At 39.6% G+C, this 6,000-nt stretch overlaps 1 protein-coding gene across 3 annotated transcripts in view; it reads right to left on the bottom strand.

Annotated features, from left to right (window-relative positions):
- Positions 1-361: 361 nt before the first annotated feature.
- GPCPD1 (glycerophosphocholine phosphodiesterase 1) overlaps positions 362-6,000 on the bottom strand; it is a 53,449-nt gene continuing 47,810 nt past the window's right edge. For 2 of the 3 annotated variants that reach the window (XM_066387234.1, XM_066387235.1), the window contains exon 20: positions 362-1,738. In XM_066387234.1, coding sequence (XP_066243331.1) covers positions 1,549-1,738 — 190 coding nt within the window. In that variant the 3' untranslated portion in view covers positions 362-1,548. Of the gene's footprint in view, positions 1,739-5,108; positions 5,171-6,000 lie in introns of all 3 variants that reach the window. The other variant, XR_010751741.1, reaches the window with a different exon arrangement.

Below are 6,000 nucleotides of genomic sequence, written 5' to 3'. Positions count from 1 at the left end.
AAATCTCATTCAATGTGGAAAAAATATATAGAACCCTGGCAAAGACTCAATTTCCAAAACTCCATTAAATATCAGTATTAAACACAATACCATAGGATTTCAAAGCCTATCTTCACACAATTAAGATCTGACTAAATTGCACTGCTTGGCTTAAAAAAAAAAAAAGATACAATGTGTAATTCCAAGCCTTACGTTTTCAGCTACTTCCAAAAGGTCAATACATGAATGAACGGTCCAATGAAGAACATGCAGTAAAGGGAGATGAAATAAGCAACTGCTTCATGGTAGACTCTGAATTCCAATTTTTCATGATAATATTATTGAACCAATTCTGCAAAAGTAATACCTTCTTGCAACTTCATTTTATAATGAAGAAAATAAATCTGTGTATTTTATTTAACATTCATTCTTAAATTACAGTTATGCCAAAACAATCTGTTCTAATGAAAGAAACCTTTGCGTAACACTCAAAACATGCATATACATTTAGTCAGATCCTCTGCATCTCTCAATAAATTACATGTATGATATACATTAACCAATAAAAGAATAACAACATGAGAATTCAGGACATTTATTTTTCTGCATGGGGATTTAACTTCTGTACCACACACACACACACAAATCCATAAAGCAACAGTGTGTAATAGGTAGTGAGAGAGACTTAAAATAATATTTAGAAAGCCCACAAATGGGCTTTTCTTTTAGGCAACAAAATATTTTCAGTCCTTGACACCTTCTCACACTCACCTAGCACCACAGATGCAAGGACTTAAAGTAAACGAGTACAATCTCATGCTTGAAACCTAAAGCATGCATTCAATAGAATAATACATAATGATCTATGCTACTAAGTCTGCAATACATACTTCTATTTTAGACATCAAATTACCCTGCAGCATTCTGAAATCTGAACATTTATGCAAAACAACTTTTGAAACAAGTTTTCAAGGATCACCCCCAGGTTTACACAGGCATTGGTTTGGTTGAGTGGGAAAATGGCAGCAGCCTCAAGTCCATACTGAATGAAAATGGTATATGTGCATGTCAACCCATGTAAAAAATACATATATACACAGATGGCACAAGCTTGTGCAGTTGGATCACCAGTGCAAATGCATGCATTTGAGGTACTTATTTTCTCGTGGTCAGGTATAATTATGCATAGTCATGCTCCTCAAGTGCTAAATGATTCAGACCTGATTGAATGAAAACTTGTAAGAGTAAAAATGAGATGTTTATACAGTTAATTTCAAAGTGCTATGCTTTTAATGGACATCTGTTTAATATTATCCATTTACATATTTAGTTTAAAATATTTACCAACCAATAAATTTTCTCATTGTAAAAAGGCTGACTGGTAATTATACCTGGCCAAGTGATTTAAATAGCATACTTGAAATTCTAGCAAGAACTGCAGTGAAACAGTAAAATACTTCATTATTGCTTCATTGGACTGAGAAACCTAAAGGCATAATGAACAGTGCTCAATGGAGAGTGAAGCCTAGAACAACGGCGCATGCCCCGATGGCCTCTGCCCAACACACACTAGGCACTGTCCATGCTGTCAATGCCGTTGGCATCCACGTGGATGCCCGGCTCCCCACACATAGACGAGGGGACAAAGCGGCTAACAGTGGGACACAGACAGCTCTTAAGCTCTGGCAATTCTTGCTTCAGGCGTTCCAACTGCTCCACTTGGAATATATTTGGCTGTTCAGGCATCCAATCATATATCCTATGATGAAACAAACATAAGACATATAAAATAGGGCAATTTTATGACTTACTTAAGACCAGCCTGATTTAACCTTTCTAGAAGAATTCATTTACAGAATGTCTAGAACATCCAATTATAATTCCTCTTATTTTTAAGATGTAAGAATTGATTCTATTTAAAAATATTTCTCTTCTGTTTTTCTGACAATCTAGAAGAGCAGAATTTCCTGTTGACCCTCAATACAAAAAGAGCTGATGAGAAAGCAGCTGAATCAAAAAATGAAATCTGTAGTTTACTAGTGATTCTTCAAGTATCTTCTCTCCAAGTCAATTACTTGGCAACGCCTTTTACAGACAGGAAGCTATTTAGAGACAGAGTTGGAATTAATACCCAGTTCTGACTTCAAAGCACAAAGACCAGCTGAGAACTTCTCACCTGGGCGAGAACTATGCTAACGTGTGGATTACAGCTGTTCCCCTGTGAGGTCGGCAGCACTGACCTTGCAGATCAGCAGAGACGGCTTTTCACACCTGAATGTGAAAGCCAGGCAACTTAGATGAGGCATTACAGCGAATCTTTATGACATCACAGTGAGGAAGAATTTCATAAACAAGATAAAAATATGTGCAGACTGTATTAAATACTTGACTATTATAAACCAGACTTTCTGTTCACTGAAGGCATATATCAAGGTATCAGACTGAACAGAAACACCTGACTTCACTTTCCCCCATATCCCGTTAAAAATAAAGCAAAGGGATTTAAAAAACAAAATAATCCATGAGTATAGAGAAAACCAGGGGCACAGCCACAAACCTTTGGAAGCGGGAAAACATATGGGTAAGTAAGCAAGGGTTTCAGTTAGCAGAATAGAAAAGGCCACATCACAAGCCAGCAGAGAAAAAAGGGAAAAGGCTGAGTTAAAAGCAGGACCAAATTCCCCCAGAACAGGAGAGAGGGAGGAAGGGGCTGAAACAGGGAGGCTGGGCTGAAGGCTCTGGGCAGCAGGCAGTTAATTCCCTTCTCCCAACTCCCTGCCCTGGGTGCTGCTCATCCCCCATCCTGAGCGAGGGGATTTCAAGAACGAAACAGAAAATCTCCGGGAATGGAGGATAAGACCAGGTGAGGGTCTGGACATTTTACAAAACCTCCTCCAGCACCAGGGATCAGAGCAGTTCATACATATAACCAGTGCTGCCCACAGGGCATGCGTCCCTTCCCTGCTCTCTTCCCTCACTTTGCTCCAAGAACCCTGGCAGTCAGACCTGAGCCTCTAGGAAGCTTATATAGATTCTTCTATGAGCAATCGGATCAGCCAAAAGGTCAAGTTCTAAATCTAGTGACATCGGAGTCTAACCAAACAGGCCCCTCACATCACCCACAGTGAAATCCAAGTTGACACACTCCGAGCTTCCAGCAAGCTTTTTAGATAGTCATTTCTTGAGAAGCAGCCAAGGATTTCCAAGTATCCAAGAAAAACTTTCAACATGTGAGATAGCAAAAGAAAATTCCAAAAGAGAGGACGAAGAGTCCTTTGTGCTGTCAGAGAAATAGTGCTTTCAAATGAAGACAGGATGTTACACAGAAAAAAGGGCATTTTGAAAAGACAGTTTTTGGAAATTAAAAATACAATGACAGATGTGGCGACCTCAACAGAATGGGTGAAAGGTTGAAGAGATCTTTCCAAGTCGAGTACAAAGACAAAGATAGGAAATAGGAATAACAGAAAAAAAATGATTAGAATTAGAAGTCTGGTCCTATACAGTGTATACTATGCAAACAAAAGGAATTTTATAAAGGAAAAAAAAAAAACCTCAGAAAAATGGAAGGGATAAAAATTGAAGAAATAATTCATGTAATTTTATGCATTTTCAAGGACATGTATGAACAGACTAAAAGGACTACCAAAGGTCCAGCACACTGGGTGAAACCAGACCCCTGAGACCTGTCTCTATGAAATTTTAGAGCACTGGTGACAAAAAGACTCTCCAAGCTTCCTGACAGGAAACGAAACCACATGTGAGGGAATAAGAATTAAAATGGTTTCATGATCCTCAATAGTGACACTGGAATTGTGACATAGAGAAATACATACTTTTCAAATTCTAAAGGAAATGCTTGTCCATACACTTACCTATGTGTGCACTGGGTTGCAATGTGAAATGCATTTTTAATTGAGTTGGGGTCAAAAAGGTTTGAAAGTCATTGCTCTGGAGAAACCATAGACATGCATTCTAGGAGACCTGGTTGACGATGTTTACAGTAAATACTGTGACAGCAAAAACTTGGCAACCACCAAAATGTTATGAAATAGATCGATTGTGGTGGACATGGACACATGCAACCATCAATATGATACAGCCACGAAGATGAACAAGTTATAGCTACATGCAACAAAAAGACAAAGATTAAAGTCGTGCAAAACTAAATGGGCTTTGGGTGATGGGAATGCAGCATAAGCAAATGGCAAAATAACCTAGAGCTGTTTTCTCTGAACATATGTACCCTGATTTATCAATGTCACCCCATTAAAATTAATTTAAAAAACCCCAAAAAACAAACAAAAAAACCCCCTAAATGGGATACAGTTTAGTGACAGAAATAAGAATTAAAAAAAATTTGAAAGAGAAAAATAATTTTTTTATTTTTATTTTTTTTATTTTTTTTATTTTTTCATTTTTCTGAAGCTTGGAAACAGGGAGAGACAGTCAGACAGACTCCCGCATGCGCCCGACCGGGATCCACCCGGCATGCCCACCAGGGGCGACGCTCTGCCCACCAGGGGGCGATGCTCTGCCCATCCTGGGCGTCGCCATGTTGCGACCAGAGCCACTCTAGCGCCTGAGGTATAAGCCACAGAGCCATCCCCAGCGCCCGGGCCATCTTTGCTCCAATGGAGCCTTGGCTGCGGGAGGGGAAGAGAGAGACAGAGAGGAAAGCGCGGCGGAGGGGTGGAGAAGCAAATGGGCGCTTCTCCTGTGTGCCCTGGCCGGGAATCGAACCCGGGTCCTCCGCACGCTAGGCCGACGCTCTACCGCTGAGCCAACCGGCCAGGGCCGAGAAAAATAATTTGATAAGCAGTCGTATCTGAGGGAAGAGATAAGGGAATAGAGTTAGGAGGAGGAACGTGGGGGACCCCAAAATCCAACAATGTTCTTTAAAATATGGGTGTCTGTTACTGTATGTATATATATTTTGTTACGGTATTTTTAAAAATTACTTAAGCAGGCATAATTTTATATAGTAAGAGGGGACACTGCCCAATTTACTCTATGAAGCTAGTATTATCTCCACACCAAAATCAAATCATTCAGGAAAGGTAAATTAAAGGCCATGTTAGTCGTTATCATAAATGCAAAAACTCCAAATATCAGCAAATAAAACGTACCAGTTTATATGATAATATATCACAAAACCATGATGAAATGGAAATCTACTGCACGTTAAAGCCTTTGTGAAAGAAGAGAACAGATTAGCTTCTGGTAAACGGAGCCCCCTCCCCCGCACAGCTCTCCCCAGGGAAGATGGACGGAAGGGTCTGGATCCTTCATCACTCAAAACCTTCAGGGTACTCTCTGAATTCAATAATGAAAAATTACAGCAAAAGCACATTACGTACCAGAATAAAGAGCAAAAAAAATGGGGCACAGGAACTCAAGATAGAGGGACAGAAACAGGGGACTGCTGCTTTAAAAATTATTTCAATTTTTCCTGGGCTCGAAATATAATCTTAAAATATTTAATAAAAAAAAATAAAAAATAAAATGAAAAAAATTTATTTCAATTTTTAAACTATATATAATGTAATTTTAAGTTATTAATGTGTATGAATATATGTATACATGTACATACACATATATACACATATACTTATACATACATATGTACTTGATTAAAATAAAAATAAAAACCTTTCAAGGGTAAAACCCAACTCAAACATGCTCCACCTCACCTGTCATCAGACCCTAGCTCCATTGCTGGGTTCTACTCAAAATCCGCCCCACCTTCCACACAGTCCTGCCCTGATTCATGATCTAGCCTCTGACTAAACTGCAAATCCTGTCAAAGCAAATTTAATCACACCTGAAATCCAACTATTCCTTAAAATTACTCTTACTGACCGCAGGCCAGGAAAGACACACTCGCTGTAGGGCCTTTTCCAGCACACAGCACCTTCCTGTTCCCACCACAGGCCAGTGCTCGGCTCCCAGCAAGGCAGGCCCTGAGCCGAGCACCTGCCTCAAACCTGTACCCCCTACAGGCTATCCGTGGTATAGCCT

This window comes from Saccopteryx leptura, chromosome 5 (assembly GCF_036850995.1).
Source record: "Saccopteryx leptura isolate mSacLep1 chromosome 5, mSacLep1_pri_phased_curated, whole genome shotgun sequence".
In the NCBI taxonomy this organism is placed as follows: domain Eukaryota; kingdom Metazoa; phylum Chordata; class Mammalia; order Chiroptera; family Emballonuridae; genus Saccopteryx; species Saccopteryx leptura.
The sequence above is the reverse complement of the archived record's forward strand: the minus strand, read 5'-3'. Positions and strand labels throughout refer to the sequence as shown.